The sequence below is a fragment of the Erpetoichthys calabaricus genome, chromosome 5 (genome assembly GCF_900747795.2).
Source record: "Erpetoichthys calabaricus chromosome 5, fErpCal1.3, whole genome shotgun sequence".
Lineage (NCBI taxonomy): Eukaryota > Metazoa > Chordata > Cladistia > Polypteriformes > Polypteridae > Erpetoichthys > Erpetoichthys calabaricus.
The window spans coordinates 33918566-33936324 of record NC_041398.2 but is presented as its reverse complement, the minus strand read 5'-3'; the positions used below and the strand labels follow the sequence as shown (position 1 = coordinate 33936324).

At 40.5% G+C, this 17759-nt stretch overlaps 1 protein-coding gene across 2 annotated transcripts; it reads left to right on the top strand.

Annotated features, from left to right (window-relative positions):
- The first annotated feature begins 635 nt into the window (after nt 1-635).
- LOC127527742 (uncharacterized) lies at nt 636-14111 on the top strand. 2 transcript variants are annotated; one of them, XR_007934892.1, is made up of 2 exons: nt 636-868; nt 1750-2063. XR_007934892.1 is itself a non-coding variant. In XM_051927476.1 (2 exons), the coding sequence occupies exon 2, from the start codon at nt 12379-12381 to the stop codon at nt 14008-14010; it is 1632 nt and encodes a 543-aa protein (XP_051783436.1). In that variant the 5' UTR covers nt 636-868; nt 12300-12378; the 3' UTR covers nt 14011-14111. The 2 variants fall into 2 exon arrangements, 1 of the variants encoding a protein (XP_051783436.1); XM_051927476.1 differs by lacking the exon at nt 1750-2063 and adding an exon at nt 12300-14111.
- Nucleotides 14112-17759: the final 3648 nt, after the last annotated feature.

Below are 17759 nucleotides of genomic sequence, written 5' to 3'. Positions count from 1 at the left end.
GACCCGGGAAGAGAACCCAGGTCTCCTTACTGAGAGGCAGCAGCGCTACCACTGCACCACCATGCTGCCCTGTAACAAAACATCCATCCATCCATCCATTCTCTTCTGCTTATCTGAAGTCGGGTCGCGGGGGCAGCAGCTTGAGCAGAGATGCCCAGACTTCCCTCTCCCCGGCCACTTCTTCTAGCTCTTCTGGGGGAATCCCAAAGCATTCCCAGGCCAGCCGAGAGACATAGTCCCTCCAGCATGTCCTGGGTCTTCTCCTGGGCCTCCTCCCAGTTAGACGTGCCCAGAACACCTCACCAGGGAGGCGTCCAGGAGGCATCCTGATCAGATGCCTGAGCCACCTCATCTGACTCCTCTGTAACAAAACAGCAGCACTTAAATCTAACAGCATAATTACACATACTATATATATAAATATCACAAGTTATAATTTTTATACATTTAAAATATATATATTTTTAATTATGGGATATTAGAATGAAAGACCTTGCATTAAATTATAAAGCACAATATTTAAACGGAATTTAGTTATCTCTATTTTAGTACATTTGAAAATACTGCAACTAATATGGTATCACCAAAGTTTATATTCACACCCATGAAGCTCACAGAAATGTCATCAGTTATACTTTAGCTAACAACTTTGTTCTAGAGGCTGGTGATGCAGAAACAGACTGATTCCTGTTTTCAGATCACTGCTGTCTTTTCTTGCTCCACCTTCTCTTCTTATTTGCACAAAGACGTTGATTTGAATTTTTCACTAAGACATATAAGACCAACTAGTGAATACCCTATGAATCAGAAACTGCTGGAACAACCATGGATCAACTGGTCTCAGCACTCCTTCTCTTCTCCTTTCCACGTGAGTAATAAACTTCTTATATTTTCTCTAGTTATTGGATATATTACCTCAATCATTCCAGGTGTATGTTTAAGATGTTGTCTCATTCATTCATTTTCCACCACTTATCCGAAGCCTTGTTGTGGAGGCAACATTCTTAGCAGTGAGGCCAGTATATCCCTTTCCCCAGCCACACTTGCCACCTCATACTGTGGGATCCCAGGGTATCCCAGGCCATCTGGCAGATATAATCCTCCAGGAGAGTCCTGGGTCTTGTCTGGGGTCCCCCACAAGCTGGTCATGCCTGTAAAACCTCTACATGGAGGTATCTGGGAGGCATCTGTATCAAATACTTGAACCACCTCAATTGGCTCCTCTTGTGAGAGCCAGCAGTTCTACTCCAAGCCTCTCCCGGATGTCTGTGCTTTTCACCCTATTTCTAAGAGGGCCTGGCCATCTTGCACTCTGCATCCCATCTCATTCTTTTGGTCATTGCCCAAAGCTCAGAGGTTGTCTTTTCCTTAAAAATATTTTAGAATGAGCAGTGTCATTGTCAGTGTTTGAACCTCAAAGCTCTGAGAGAGTATCACTGGTCACTGCCTGGTTGGGGTTTGCATTTTTCTTGTTGTTTCCATTTAGCGTTTGATGGGGTACTCCAGTTATTCCTTTGCATCCTAAAGCTGGGCAAGTCAGCTTGATTGGAAAAGTTTGAATTGACCAGGTGAGAGTGCACCCCATGATACACTGGTGTTACATCCAGAATTGGGATAGGCTTCAGTATATTGCAACTCTAAAACTGGTTAAAGCCAATTTAGAAAATCAATCAATTTTATTTTCTTTAAAATGCATGGGACTAAACACGAAACTTTAATTTGGCATATATTTTTTGTGTTGATTTTCAGTCTGCACTGGGCTAATCAGCTTAACTCAATCTCCCTCACATCTTTCACCCAAACTCGGAGAAACCGTTACTATCAACTGCAGAGCAGACAGCTCTCTTTACAGTTCTGGTTATAAAGTGGATGTGCTGCATTGGCACCGACTCAGACCAGGGTATCCCCCACAAAAGGTGATCCATGACGCTGTATACAGACTCTCTGAGACCCCTGTTCACTTCAATGCTACTGCATCATTGGGGACTAACTTCAAATTGATTATCAATGGATTTAAAGCAGAAGACACAGGTGTTTACTACTGCCAACAGAATCTCGACTTACCTCTCCACAGTGATAGAAAGTCTCACAAAAACTTCAGCGTTAAAAACAGCTGCATTATGAGTCGCTGCTGTCAGGCTCAGTGAGGGCTATTCAGGAGTGTACAAGTGTGACTATTTTACAATATTTTTAGGTGCATATTAACTCAGTGCAATACAGGCATTTTGTAATAAAAACATAACTGTTATTTAGAACATTAAGCATTCATATTTCACTTATAAATTCAGATTAAAAATTCCACCACAAAAACAGATATTGTGTATTATTGAAATATTGGCTAAGTGCACTTGATTATTTTATGCTACGTTTGTCCCTCTTGCCCTCAGTGTCATTAGCTCAATATTCAGGAGCCAAGCACTCATTATTTTTGATCAACACTTGCTACTCTTTTGTCTAGTTCCTTACTATCTAGTTTTTCTGTTTGCTCGCACACTATTTTCCTTATAAATAACAAGAAATTTATATGCACCAAGTGCTTAAATCTAGACTGCTAACTTTTTAGCATAGCATAGCATACATTATTTGTATGAAAATGTGCTATATAAATAAGTGTTGTTGTTGTTGTTGTTGTTGTAGTGCCCTCATGTCTCTGTAGACACCAGGAGGTGCACCAGCTCCCCAAACCCGATAAAGACTGATGCAAGGCACAAGTTCATCAACACACACAGGTTTTTACTCACTTGTGTGAAACGCTTTCCAACCATTTCCCACCAATGTAAAGTATAATAATCAGCAAGCACAATATTTACAGCACACAGCAGTGTGACTTCTTCCTCTCTCTGCATCCTCTGCCTTCACTCTTCCTCCTGGCGTCCTCACCTACCTGATTCTAGCTCCCTGATTGAAGTGAGGTGGTCCTTTTTATGCCGCACCCAGGAGTACTTCAGATGGCCCATCAGCATGATCTGGAAGTACTCCCGGGTGTGGTGGAAGCTCAGTGTAGTAGGGCTCCGTCACTCTTACGGTACCCCCTGGCGGCACCCATGGAAATCAACAAGGATGTGCCGATCTCCAACTCCCATGTAGCTCTGTGGGAATCTGAGGCACCACAGCAACCCATGGGGGCTGCCATCTTGCGCTCAGGGGGAGATAGTGTCCTGTCCATGTCCATTCCCCCTGTCCTTCCCTTATACTGTCTTAGGGCCTTGGCCTTCTGTGACATCTCATATTGCAACCTTAATGGTGACAGTAAAAGCAAATGCTAAGTCTTTCTCGTTGCCCAGTAGTGAAGGTTAGTATCACTCTCACTTTTTGTGATCACATTTATATTGGAACCAAACAAGTAACAAGAAAAAGAGCAATAGCAATCAGTTTTTATAAAATAATTAAGATAAAAATCAGTGTCCACCTTAATATAGCTTGAAAAAAAGGTCCCCAGAGCATCCAGGATTGAAAATACCTGGGAGAAACCTACTGTACAGATGTCAAATCACTGGAGCAAATCAGAAACTAAAATTACAATGATGATGTGACAGACTGCCACTTCTTGACACTGGAGCTGAATGTCTGTAGGGCCAACACTGTAGAAAGCACAGGAAAGACTTGGTAAAAGAAAAATGCTTTTAAAAGTTTGAAAATTAGACCATTTCCAATGAGAGGTCACCATTAATATACTGTATCATGAATCATAACCTAGGAGAATAACCTCTGCTGGGTAAAAGTGATAGAAACAGCAATGAGGGCCAGGAAAAGCAAAAATGGAATATTAATTCAGGGAGGATGAAGAGTTAGCAGACCAAAAAGAAGATACTGGGGACAATCCTACAGCAATTGGAAAATTCTGTTTGGATACTATAAGGGACAGAGATGACAGCTGAGATTGGCAGACAAACCTATAGCATTGCACTTAGGAGTGTTAGGCCTTAAGGAGAAAAAGCTATACAGTAATACCTCAACTAATAAATCCAAAATTACAAATCAAATAAATCAGAGGTGATTAAAGTGCACATTACACTCTTTATTTATGTGTATTTGCATACATTTTGGTCACTCCATGTAGAAATGACAACATTTTTTTTTTATACTAACCCCTCCATTTCAGGATCACATAATCTTTCGTAAAACAGCAATGGCAGGTCATATTTAGTATTTTGTCACATATCCCCTACATGCAATGACTGCTTGAAGTCTGCGATTCATAGACATCACCAGGTGCTGAGTATCTTCTCTGGCAATGCTCTGCCAAGCGTCTAAAGCAGCCATCTTCAGCACCTGCTTCATTTGTAGCCTTCTTCCCTTAAGGTTTCTCTTCAGCATATGGAGGGCATGCTCTGTTAGATTTAAAATGGGTGACTGGCTTGGCCATTTAATAATTTTCCATGTATAGCTTTGAAAAACTCCTGTGTTGCCTTAATAGTATGCTAGGAATCATTCTCTTGTTGCAGGATGAAGCATTGTCCATTGGGTTTAGAGGCACGCACTGGAACTTGAGAAGATAAGATGTTTCTAAACATCTCAGACTTCATTGTGCAGCTTCTATCATCTATCTTCAACAAAGATAAATGTGACAGGACTTGTGGTGCCTTACATGCCCAAGCTATAACAAGCTATAAATTTTTCCAAAATTCATCCATCTTGGCTTTGTGGCTGTCTAGTGGCTTGTATCTTGCAGTGTGGCCTCTGTGTTTCTATTCATGAAGTGTAATGCTAAAAGTCATCTGAGACACATCCACATATGCCTCCAGAAAAATAATTCTGATCGGTCAGACAGGTATTTGGGGCTTTTTCATTACAGTAATAAGAATTCTTTTTTCATAAGCAATGGAGGTCTTCCTTGGCCTATCAGTCCCTTTGTGAGTACTGAGCTCAGCATTGCAGCTACAGACTCCAAAAGGTACAAGCAAGTCCAGGTATCTTATGCCTGCACTAATGAAGCAATGAATCACCCCTGAGTAAACACCTGTGAAGATACCTATGACGCCAATTGTCCCAACCATTACGGTGCCCTGAAATGGGGGGACCATGTAGAAAAAGTGTTGTCATTTCTACATAATGTGACCGAAATGTATGCAAATACCCTTAAATGAAAGTCTGCAATGTGCACTGTAATCACATCTGAATTGTTCGATTTGTAATTTTAAACTGTGGAGCAGAGAAGTAAATGAAAGAATAAGGTGTCTTTAACCCAAGCATTATGGAGGACTCTATATACAGAGCAGTGCTTCCCAACATTTTTTTGTGGTGGCACACTTTTTATAACTAAAAATTCCACAAGACACATCACTATACTGCTAAGCACAAAAACATTAAATCTCACATGTGTTCTGTCATACCAGTATGTAAGAAAGGAACCCCTACTAATTGAGCTGGAATGTATCTGAATGGACTCGAGTAGTAGGGGGTCCAACAATAGACTGGGGAACGATGACCGATCATGCGATGCGAGGAGAGACAGCTGAGGTGCAGGGGAGGGGCCAGCTTGTATGTGTAGGTACCCAGACCTCCCCGCCCCAAGAAGATGTAGCGATCTCGTGCAGGTCAGAAGAGTGCTAACAGCGCAGGGTCCCTCCTTTTCCCATAAGGGGATCCAAGTTGTTACAGCAACCCAAAATAAAGGGAGAAACCGGAGAAAGAAGAGAGGGTCTCCCAATAGGACAAAGCATGAGCCAGTGTGCTCACATGCCTTATAAGGGCCACAGGGGCAGAGAGAAGCTGAGGAAGAGGTGGAGTGGAGTTACCCATCCTATTTCCATGTCCAGTGGGAACTGGGACATGTAGAGAAGTGCCAGTGCTTTGAGTGCCAAAATCTCATCACGGGTGGAGACGTTGTCCATACAGAACTATGGACGATGTCATGGGATGCCGTCATGGCAGCATCTTGCAGCCCTTCTCTTGGTTTTGTTTTTCAGGGTGGAACTGCGACTGGAGGTCTGCTGGCGCCCCATCCTGTCAGAAGACAGCATTCGTGCAATGGGTCACTTTGCCCTATGAGCTTCAGCTGTGGGAGGGGCAGTGTGGCATATGGCTGGAACCCTTGCCCGGCAGGGAAACCTGGAGAACGGAAGGACTGAGAGAGAGGCAATATCTCCTCTGGCATGCAAGTGGACAGTCATCCTGGATTACATTGGGTTCACAGGATTGGAGCTTGAAAGCTCAACCCTGTTGGGGTCCATGTTGGTACTAAGGAACCCAGAGTGTACCATGAAAATATCCCCCACAATATTACACTAGTACCACCAGCATGAACCATTGGTACAAGGCAGGATGGATCTGTGCTTTCATGTTGTTGATGCCAAATTCTGACATTCAAATGTCACCCAAATCGAGACTCGTCAGAACCAAACAGCATTTATCCAATGCTCTTCTGCATACTTTGGTTGTAACGAGTGTTTATTTCAGTTACTGTTTCCTTTCTGTCAGCTCAAACCAGTCAGGCCATTCTCCTCTGACCTCTGGGCATTTTTGCCCAGAGAATTGCCACTCACTGAATATTTTCCCGTTTTTGGACAGTTCTCTCTAAACCCTAGAGATGGTTGTGCATCAAAATCCCAGCATATCAGCAGGTTCTGAAATACTTAGGCCAGCTTCTCTGGCACCAACAATCATGCCACATTCAAAGTCACTTAAATCACCTTTCTTCCCCATTCTGATGCTCAGTTTGAACTTCAGTATGTCATCTTGACAATGTCTACATGCCTAAATGCATTGAGTTACTGCCGTGTGATTGGTTGATTAAATATTTGCAGTAACAAGCAGTTAAACCGATATACCTAATAAAGTGGCCAGTGAGTGTATCTGTTGATTCATTAAGCTGTAGTGTATATTTTTCTCCTGTCAATATTTTTCCATTCTCAGTGTCTGCAGAAATTGATCCATCTGGTTATACTGTTGTCTGAATGAGGGACTCTTGTAATCTCCTTCATGGCCTCTGGAGCTTACTGTACATCATGTCCATAATTGCTTTGCTATCTGGCAAGATTATTAATTCTGCTACATTGTGCTTTTTTCATATAGCCTCTAATTGTACAACTTGGTAGCTGGCTTCCTGGGCTTTTTCACAGACCTTTGGGCATCTTCTCAATAAACTTACCTATTTTTCAGTGTGATCTTTCAAAATAATTTTGGTCTTGATTAGCAAGAGACAGATGTTTGGTTAGATTTTGATGTTTTGGCTCAGTGGTTCCCAAACACGGCCCTGTGGCTGCAGATTTTTGTTCCAACCAGATTCACAATGTTTTAATAATTGATAGTAATTGATCTCATTTAGTTAGCTGTTCTTTTAATTCTTTTCTTATTCTGCATTCAGAAAAGCACATCAGCATTATTTTTACATTATAAGACATTTAGATGTATTTCTGTTTTTACCATAGTTTTAAACGCTTAACTGTTTCTGGTTGCTTTCCTTTTATTTTTCCCTTATTCTGTGAAGTCTGTTCCTTTCATTGTACCTTAATAGTGACAATTAAAAAAAGCAAAGCAGGCACCAGGGTGAAAAACCACTAAATAATGAAAGGCTGCAACTGCTTCAGCATCAGACCCACTAAGTGGTCAATAATGGAAAGGCAGAATGGAAATCAAGGTGAACATAAATATAATATTTTTTATATTAATATAAATTATTATTTATAATCAATTGGTTGATCACCTTAACTCCAATAATTTATTTGAGATCTACCAATTTGGCTTTAGGTGTTATCATGGTGTTGAGACGGCCCTCCTTAATGTATTCAATGACATCTCTATCATTACTGACTTAGGTGGCGCTGCAGTCCTTGTCCTCCTGGACCTGTCCACTGCCTTTGACACTTTTGACCATGAGATATTGCTGTTGCAGCTTGAACATCTTGTTGGGCTTAAAGGGGCTTCTCTTAACTGGTTCAGGTCATATGTAACTGGTAGACACTTTTCAGTGACTTTACATTCCTCTTTTTCGTCTACTGCTCCTCTTAAATGTGGTGTTCCTCTTATTCTCTATATACCTTCACCCTGTTGGAGCTATTTTTAGGAAATTTAACATTTTTTTTTCACTGCTGTGCTGATGATACATAGGTTTATGTTCCTGTCTGCAACTCTGCAATAAATCAATTGCACAACTGTCTTTCTGAACTAAGATCCTGGATGGCTAATAATTTTCTTGATCTGAATCAAAATAAAATGGAGGTGCTTATAGTGGGTCCATCAGCTAATCTCAAATAACTGCTCGGATCTTTCTCTGTCTTTTTCAAACCTCAAGTCCGCAATCTAGGTGTTATCTTTGACAGTAACCTCTCTTTTGAGAAACAAGTTAATTCTGTAGTCAAGAGTTGCTTTTTCCAGCTTCATCTATTAGGTAAGATCAAGCCGTTTTTATCTTCTAGGGATCTTGAGAAAGCTACTCATGCTTTTATCCTTTCTCGCCTTGATTACTGCAACTCGCTGTATTCTGGGATTACCAAATCCCTAATACACAGGTTACAGTTGATCCAGAATACTGCCTCTCGCTTTCTGGTTGTATGACTCTGTTTCTCCAATATTAGCTTCTTTACACTGGCTGCTTGTCAGTTTTTGAATTGATTTAAAAATCTTGTTACTAGTTTTTAAATCTTTACATGGGCTTGCTCCTGCCTATTTATCCGAATTGTGTGTTTTACACCAGCCATCTAGAGTGCTTAGATCTTCTGGTCAGTTGCCTCTGGTTGTCCCTCGTACCAAGTGTAAAACTAAGGGGGACAGAGTGTTTGCAGCTGTTGCTCCTCGCCTGTGGAACTCTTTACCTCATCACATAAAGGAGTCGTCTACAATTGAACTGTTTAAAACAAGACTAAAGACTCATTTCTATTCACTTGCATTCCGTGACCTTCAGTAATACTGATGGTTTCCTCATTGTGATTATATAACATTACTTCTATTTATTATTTATTTTATTTATGTTCTTTTATTTTATTTCTATTTATGTAATTCATGTTAATTGTATGTTTTCTTTAATTCTATTATTGTAAAGCACTTTGGCCACAGCATTCCTATGTTGTTTTAAATGTGCTATATAAATAAAGTTGACATTGATATTAATTGTTATTAAAATGTATTAACACACTTACTTTTGTAATTTCTTCATTTATCCCAAAACACAGAAACTGGGAAATAACAGCTCACTTAATTAGGTTAGGAGTCCAATTAAAAACACAAGTTGGTTGGAAAAAACACCTGCAGCCCCCATGACTGAGTTTACAAACCACTGTTTTAGCCTAATAGGATCCATGTTGTCATTTGACAGCTTCTTCTTACAAATGAGGCAGACGGTGAGAGAGGCTGATCCGGCAAGAGGGATCTGCTGTGTAATTGAATCCAAACTTCAGAGAGTCATCATTGCATTGCCTGGTCACAGATTTGTCTTCCTTTTTCTGTTGGCCTCTGCGAGAGGAGGATGTGTCTCATTTTGTATCACATTCACACTCCTGGTCAGAAGGCTTTCTTTTTAAGAACATGTCCATTTTCTCAACAGGGCCAACTTGGCAGATTGGTTGTAGTGAAATTGGTTGGAGTTTGAAATCCCAGTTTAGCTGCTCATCTGTTGGCTCGTTTCACGTCTCATTTCTGTTTGGCTGCCATTTCATGAAGAAACGAATCAATTCAGAGGACTGAATCCTTAAAAACAGGACTATTAAAATGAAGGGGAAAGGAGTTAATTAGCAGTGAAAATTGGTCACTGATTAGGAAATGGGTCAGAATGAAAACCTGCAGCCACTGTGGCCCTCCAGGCCCGGAGTTTGACACCCCTGCTATAGAGGGTAGAAGCACCCACATAGCATTTAATAACTAAATAACATCATTTAATAACTAAAGTTAGCAGCTATACATGAAATTACTAGTACAGAGCGTGGATGTTTGGGAATGAATAGAAAGCAGTTCCTTCTCTAATAAAGTTGATCAGCATGGGTGTGTAGTTACTGTTGAGTGTCCTTAAGAATTACTATTATAACTTTAATTAAGTTATCGATGAAAGGTACGAGAAACATTTATCATGAATGCTTTCCTTTTCTGTTTTTTTTTAAGGCTCATTAACATTTTCTCAGTATAACGCCACTATAGACAAAGCCAGTTTTCTGGTGAGTTCTGCTGCCATGCCACAGTTACCTACTATAATGCTGCCATCTAGTGGACAGCCATAGAATTCTTTTATTTCAACAGCTTGGGGAAAATCTATACTAATTAATAAAAGGCAAAGCCCTCACTGACTGACTGACTCACTGACTGACTGACTCACTCATCACTAATTGTCCAACTTCCCATGTAGATAGAAGGCTGAAATTTGGCAGGCTCATTCCTTACAGCTTACTTACAAAAGTTAGGCAGGTTTCATTTCGAAATTCTACGCATAATGGTCATAACTGGAACCTGTTTTTTGTCCATATACTCTAATGTAGGAGGCGGAGTCACGTATCACGTCATCACATATTACGCCTCCTACGTAATCACGTGAAGTGAAAACAAGGAAGAGATTTACAGCACGAGTCAAACGCGGGAACGAAGGTAAATGACGTTAATTGTTGAGTGTCTTTTAATACTGTGTAATTGTTGAGTGTCTTTTAATACTGTGTAAGCATACATATTAACAGATGTGCAATTAAACGTGTGCATTTACAGGGTGATTTCTCAGGCTTAAAGCTCGAAGTGATCACTCGAGTGAAGGCAAAAAACCAGATCCTTAACAAACTGTTATTGGTATATTTTACCTCAATTTTAAAAGGTTTTCTTTTCTTCTTAATAAAAATTTAAAAGCAGAACTTCGCCGGTGCGAACCACGGGGATTTCAGCGACTGACGCATACAGACATATTCATGAGTGCAGGTACTTCGGAAAGAAAGCACCGTGTAAACCTAAAGTTTAAATTAAGTTCATAGACCTACAAAAGGTTGCCATTGATTTCAGGCAAGATTACTTTTCTCCTGTACAACTATACGTTGCATTCTTAACAGTAAGCTTGCACGGCTTGGTCATATTCCAACCGGAGTGCTGAACTGACAATAGATAGATAGATAGATAGATAGATAGATAGATAGATAGATAGATAGATAGATAGATAGATAGATAGATAGATAGATAGATAGATAGATAGATAGATGTGTATGTATGTAGATATGTATATATGTGTATATATATGTAGATATGTAAATATGTATATGTATATATATACTGTATGTATATATGTAGATATGTGTATATGTAGATATGTATATATAAGTATATATGTTTATGTATATATATGTTTACATAACCTCTTTAACACACTACTTCTCCGCTGCGAAGCGCGGGTATTTTACTAGTATTGCCATAAATAGAAAAATCCACAGTTATGTCATCCTGAAACAGGTATAAAGCTGATGATGTTTTGGAAGAACTTGATTTATTGCATGATGAATATTTTGATGATAATGATAGTGATCGAGATAGTGACAATCAATTGGATGATGTGGTACCTATAAACTCTGGTACTGATGCAGATATCTGCCCCAAAGGCATTTTGCTTTAATTAATGTATCTGACTTATCATGACTATAGGACAGCAATATATGGACAATCTGCCACCCACTGAGTGTATCCACTAACTACCAAATGTGTTGTGTACAACAAGAATGGACTGTGCAAAGAAACGCGTTATATTTGTGGCACATGTGCTTTTAAGCCTGCACTCTGCGTGTTGCATGTTTCAATTTGTTGCATTCAAATGTAGACTTTCAGTCATGCTACCAGTGAAAATGAACCGTTTCTTTACATTTTTGACAGAATTACTGTTGACAATAAAACTTGCTTTCTAATACATTTTTTTTTACATTTTTTATGAGTTTTAATAGAGTTTATTATTTATCATATATGTATAAGCCTGTAGGGCAATGTCCTGGTAAAAAATGGTCCAGAAGTCAATGTGTTAAATAACCAGAACACATGCAAAAGTGGAATAAAAATTATTGTCATGATGACAAACATTTTTTAAAAATATATATTTTTTTATTGTCCATATACCACAGAAAATGCTTATCATATTCCAATAAATTTAGGAAAGAAAATATGACAGAAGTGTAATCAGATTAAAATAGCATCTAGAATGCCTGCCACATGTCTTCTCCAGACTACACTGATGACTTCAGCTTGCTGAATGAAGGAAGCAGAAATTGTCTGGGATGAAAACATGCAGCAACAAGACTAAACTAAGGAATACCATACACGGCATTCCAGATTTATAGACAGTTGCATTCATCTGAATACGTCTTAGTGTTCCGTCACTTCACTGTGATCTTTTTTTTTTTGCTTCCCCTTTCTAGATGCTGGCAGAATAAATAAAAGAACAGAAACTCTTTTCTACTTTTGTTGCTTGAAGTGTGGCAAAAGGAATCAAGAAGGATGAACTGCTGCCAGTGCTCCTCTGCTCTTCTGTTTTCCATCTTGCTGCAGCTCCTGTTTTTCGATTTTCAGGCAGCAGCTAATTTCCCCTGTGAAGAGTGTGAACGGCACCAACCATCTGAGAAGACAGGCCATCGGAAAGCAGATGATGTGGACTTGTTACACCTATCAGCTGACATGTCAAAGATGTATCTTCTGCAGTTTCAGCAGGCAACAGCTTCCAGTGGATACCTGGGTAAGAGCAGGCCGATAGAAGAGAGTATGCAATTGCTGACCAGAAGACAGAACATTAGCAGCAGTCCATCTAAACTGAGCAGAACTTCAGCTCTCCATGTATATTATTTGAAGTCACAGAGTGAGTGCAAACTCCTAACAAGTGAGGGTAATAACAGCTTTCTAGTGAAGAGAGATTACAGTGACAGCGAGAACCAACTGTGGCATTGGGAGAACAATTCAGCCATTAAGAATGTTGAAACTGGAATCACTTTGGTTGTGGATAAGATAAAATGCAAGAAAGTAAAATTTATATCTCATTCACTTGATGGGCAGCTGTTCTCAGAGTCATGCAGGTCCGGTACTGAACATACTGTAATAAACTCTGCTGATTGCGATGTGAATTTCAAACTTGTGATGACCGCTGATGGACAGCTCATAACCTCAGTTCTGGTGACTCAGTCATGGCAGTTAATACCAAAAGGGAATGAGGAGACCATCTGGGCTGTTTTATGCCCATTTTTTATAAGGATAGAAACATCTCCCTGTGTTCTGCTAACAGGTAGGGAAGAAGATCATTTTGTGGAAGCCCTGCCATTCAGTGAAAACATAATGGAGACACAACTGTGGTACTGGAGTGATGGGCATTTGATGAACTTTTACTCAGGTCTGGCATTAGAAGTGCTGCACCAGGGACAAAATAACTCTCTACTGCGTGTGATATCCAGCCATCCTAAAAGTGTTCAGGAAGAGGGTATGCTGACTCAGCTTTGGACTCAAGATGGATCTCTGATTACTTCGGTAATGTACCCAAATAAATCTCTTGATCTCCTCAGTACAGATCAAGGTGACTTTATAGTGCACATCTCCTATTCACCCCATAATCTGTGGTCCTTGATAGATGCCCAGAATGAAAGTAATGTCATGAACATGGAAACTTGCATGCCAAAGCTCTTCCTCTTAGTGAAAAGACTTCCCTGTATGACAGGTCAAAAGGTTCCACACAATGTTCAAAACATAACACATGCTAAAAGTCTTTGGTATTGGAGAGGTAGTGAGCTCTTTAATGTGGCGACAAAACTGGCTCTGCAATTTCAACAAGTAGGAAATACCTCTGGTATTAAAATAACCCTAGACATGCACGATAACCTCAGTCTAATTAGACCAATGTGGCATTCAGGGTGCTTACTGCATGTCAAGGAGAACATGGACAGCCAGAAACTTTCTCTGAACTGTACTGTTGATTTCGAAAATGACCTGCGACAGACCGGGTGTGACTTAAGCATTAAGACAGATGTGAATGAGCAACCGGTAGAAAGTTGTCCCAAAAACACACAATTTATCGAGAGGCAGATGTGGTACCATAATACCTACATGCTGTTCAATGCCTACTATGAACTTGGTTTGGCACAGGAATAAAAAGAGAATTGAAACAGCTAAGATAACAGCAGGACAAATCACGTTTTTATAAATTAGTTGCTTAATATTGTTTAACCTGATAGTACCTAATATCTGTTGTAAATAAAAAACAAACATATATATATATATATATATATATATATCCATCCATCCATCCATCCATCCATTTTCCAACCCGCTGAATCCGAACACAGGGTCACAGGGGTCTGCTGGAGCCAATCCCAGCCAACACAGGGCACAAGGCAGGGACCAATCCCGGGCAGGGTGCCAACCCACCGCAGTATATATATATATAAATATATGGTTGAAATAGGTTTTACTGTCAAATAATGCAAAGAGTACACGACACGTGTTTCGCCCAAATTCTGGGCTCATCAGGCATACACACTCACTGCATCCCCTCTCGGGAATCGAACCTCGAACATCAGCGGCAGAGGCGAAGCCCTAACGTTGCGCTACGGTGTGTGGTTCGTTCATTTGACAGCATGTATATCTGGGTAATTACATTCATGGCATTCTATGATCTGCTTCTCGCAGCTGAAAGAGGGCACCGTGGCAGTTGTTAGCCGACTTGTTGACCAACCACAAGCGTTACCTGGTAGGTATCCACCCATACAATCAGATTGTGATTCAGACTACGAATGCCATGAATATATATATATATATATATATATATATATATATATATATATATATATATATATATATATACTGTATATATATAAATATAGATATATAGATATAGATACATATACTGTATATGTATATACATGTATATGAATATATTTATATGTATATATATGTGTATATGTATATGTATATATGAATAAATATGTATATATATATATATATATGTCTATGTGTATATGTATAGATATAGATTTATATATGCTTACATATACTATATATATATATATATATATATATATATATATATATATATATATATATATATATATACATATATATGGTTATGTGTGTGTATATATATATATATCTTAAAATAGATAAAATGCACCTTTAATATCTATCAGCTGTCATCATGACATCATAAGCGGAAAATGATTAGACATACAGGAATTAAAGGCAATATATAGCAAACGAGGAGGACAATTTTAAATTAATTCAAGTTGTGCTCTTTGCCCATTCATTAGTTGAAGTACACAGAGTATCCCAGCATTCATTACTGCCAGAGTTAGGTTTGCAGTACATAAAACCTTTGGTAATTTTATACTCTTGAATCCACCAAGCTGGTTTTAACATTTTATAGCTAATACCGAGTTGGACTGTCATGATCCTGGAAATAGCTGTAATTTTTTGTATTCAATCTAATTTCTTAATTTAATGTTTATCTTATTAACAACATATCTTCTAGTTTAATCAGAAAATCAGCTTTTGTCTCCTGCATGAGAAATTAGTATTAATGTGACTTTGACGTCTCTTTGAAATCTAAGTTACAATATATGTTACTAAACATAAGTTACTGCTGTCATGACTTTAAATGTATATGAGTCTTTTAATTTTTTTTTATTTGTATTTTTTAACTTCTTTTTAATTTATCTGCTTGTTAACACATTTAAATTAATAAAATTGTTCATTTTTATTAATCAGAAGGCAAATAAACATGAGTGGCATATAACAGTTAATTAATTAAATTGTTGTCATTTATACATTCATGTAATTTTCTCAAATGTGATTTTACCAGAAATATCAGGTATGTGCTTGAGATGACCGTAACATTGTTACTGGGTAGGTGTGTGATATGGATATGTGGTCTTGGTGGCCATGTTGTGACAGAACAGTATAAAGGAAGGAATGGAAGAACAATCACATTGCCCTTCTGATCTTTCTGAGTTCTTCTGATATTTATCTATCAAAATATTCTAACATATTGTGTGGACCACCAGGGGGCGTACACTCCCCAAACAATCCCCAAACACCTGACACAACAGCCACAAAGGTACAAGTCTTGCACAACACTTGTTTATTCTTGTGGGGAAGCATCTTTCCCTCACTAACCACAACACAGCACAGTAGAGCACCAAGTAAATTTTTCTCTTCCTTTCTCTTTGTCTGCCTCCACTCCTCCTAGCAAGCTTCGTCCACCTCCTTCCTACTCTGGCTCCCTGAGTACTGGCGGCTGGCTCCTTTTATAGGACACCCAGAAGCACTCCAAGTGTCCAACGAGATTCTTCCCCCACACCCGGAAGTGCTGCCAAACAGAGCTCGGCAAACGTTCATGTGCCCCCAGGAAGTGGCCCTGCTGCAAGCCAGGGAGAGTGCCCTCTACCATTCTGGGAGAGATAATGTCTTGAATAAACTTTCTTCCCCAGTCCTTCCATTATCGAGGCATCCCAGGCCAGGTAAAAACCCTGGCCGTCTGCCATACTGCCCCTCCCTCAGCTGAGTCTTGTAGGACGAAGCATCCTGTCCCGCAAGGGCTGTTGTACTGCAGGATGGGGAGACAACATTCTCTGGACCACGGCTCCATCCTGAAACTAAAAAACAAGAAGGGGATGGGGAGGCACTGTGCTGATGCCCTATCCAGGCATTTCTCAGCACCTTATTAGGACAGTGTCACTACCCGCGGTCCAGACGGTGACATTCATAGCACTGCCACTCCCGTCCTTGCATCCATGCCCTGCAGACATGGAAGCAGTGCGGGAAGCCCTGCTCCTCCTCACTCTCAACTGAGATCAGCTCGTTCCTCTGCCCCCATGGACGGTAGCCCTCCACCACACGTGAGCACACTGGCTCACATGCTGCACTATTTGGAGACCCAATGTTCCTTTTCTGGGCCTTCCTCTTACTCTGGGGTGTGACAACAGTCTGGATCTCCCTATGGCAGGAAGAGAGATTCCCCCCCCCCCCCCCCAGTCTGTGCCCCTTTGACTAGTGTGAGACTGCCGCCAGCATATACAGGCCACTGACTCACACGGACCTAAGCTGTTTATGCCCCCACTGTGTGATCGGTCATTACATCTATGTCCAATGTAGGGGATGTGACTACTTGGCAGCCGGTATTATTTACTACCAGGGCCCATTTGCTGTGTACCCCTCTTTCCTGTCACTCACCTTTGCAACCACATTTAACCAGCTGGATTGTCCCGTACCATACCACCTCAGCCACTCATATGCTGCCTTAAGGGGCACCTCAGCCGTCCTCTCCAGCCCCTCGATCGTCTGTTTCAGTAGACCCAGTACCTGTAAGAGAGACTGTACGGGCTGCAACACATCCTCCAGTTCACATACAACCGACATCAGGTTATTTATTTTGGCCAGCAGTGGACACAGGCTTCACTTGTCCTTGTCCCTTGTCTGCCAGCTGAGAGTCATTGATCCTGTGCACCTTCTTTTGGTTTGGGGTAGAGGTTCACAGGCCCTGCCTTCACCAAACTACCAGCGGAACTAAAGCACAAACCCTCCAACCCCTCACTCTGCTCCAGGGAATGCAGTTTGCCCACTCACTGCCCCCTCCTCCATCGTATTGGCCCCGTGGAGGAAGTGAAACTCCAGGCGATCATCCTTCCTCACTGTCCTTCAGCGAGTAGTGGGTGCCAGTCCTCCACAGTCGACTTCTCCGAATATGCCTCGCTGCCACCCCATGGATCAGAATGCTCTGACCACAGATACAGATCCGGGCAGTCTCCATCTAAGAGGTAGGCAAACAGAGCAGACTTATAACATTCTCAGGGCAAATTGGCCCTGGGTTTCCAGCACCTACCTCTTGGATCAATGATGGCGTGTGT

What these genes read in the sequence shown, in the direction of transcription:
- LOC127527742 (XM_051927476.1), top strand. Translation starts at nt 12,379, where the DNA reads ATGAACTGCTGCCAGTGCTCCTCTGCTCTTCTGTTTTCCATCTTGCTG.